At 48.7% G+C, this 790-nt stretch overlaps 1 protein-coding gene across 1 annotated transcript in view; it reads right to left on the bottom strand.

Moving 5' to 3' along the window:
* LOC108784009 (transcription factor HES-5-like) overlaps positions 1 to 790 on the bottom strand; it is a 1,978-nt gene continuing 1,188 nt past the window's right edge. Inside the window, exons 2-3 of the mRNA XM_018552736.1 lie at positions 489 to 678; positions 1 to 390 (exon numbers count right to left, since the gene is read on the bottom strand). Coding sequence (XP_018408238.1) covers positions 155 to 390; positions 489 to 678 — 426 coding nt within the window. The 3' untranslated portion in view covers positions 1 to 154. The remainder of the gene's footprint in view (positions 391 to 488; positions 679 to 790) is intronic.

Raw genomic sequence — 790 nt, 5'->3', positions numbered from 1 at the left:
CTGTGATTACAATCACTGCATAGCAAGCGTACTCTCTATCCATTTGATGGATACAGTGATGGGGATCAGATCCCCAGGTGTGGATGTCAGGTGAGCTTCAAGTACACCCAACTCAACGTACTCAGCTCACAGTCCAGACAAGTACACACAGTCTCTACCAGGGTCTCCAGAAGGCTTTGCTGCTGTCTGGAGCACTGTGCTTGCTGGGGGTCTGTGAGACGGGGAATACAGAAGGACATGGAGCGCCAGATACCATCCGAGCCCCGTGGAGGTTCTGCAGCAGCTGCAGCTGGGTGTCTGTCTGCTTGTGCATGGACAGGAAGGTCACAGAGTCCTGGACACAGGTGGAGTAGCCATCTCTGTAGGCTTGGCTGGAGGTTGCTGTCACAGCTGGAATAAACAAGACGCATGTTAGTTATATAAAGTCTACTGTCACCTTCTACAATCCTCTCCTGACATCTCTCAGCAAGAAACTCAATATCTAGAACAAGGGGTGTACTTACTTTTCTCAGCCATCTGATGCTGCAGGAAGTTGACCGTCATCTCCAGTATGTCGGCCTTCTCAGGTTTGGAGGGCAGTTGATGTTTCTGGAACTCTTTCTCCAGTAGGAGACGCAGCTGCTCGATGCTGCTGTTAATGCGATCTCTCCTCTTTTTCTCAATAGCGGGCTTCCTCAGCTGCACAAAACAAGACACGGGATGGTAAATAACTCTGTTATCATCATAATCAGCTTCTATATCAATCTAAGATTAACTGATGAGTAGAAAAGCTGAGCCTATATAGCGGAGG

The sequence above is a fragment of the Nanorana parkeri genome, unplaced genomic scaffold (assembly GCF_000935625.1).
Source record: "Nanorana parkeri isolate BGI_ZX_2015 unplaced genomic scaffold, ASM93562v1 scaffold5, whole genome shotgun sequence".
Lineage (NCBI taxonomy): Eukaryota > Metazoa > Chordata > Amphibia > Anura > Dicroglossidae > Nanorana > Nanorana parkeri.
This window is presented reverse-complemented; position numbering and strand designations above follow the sequence as displayed.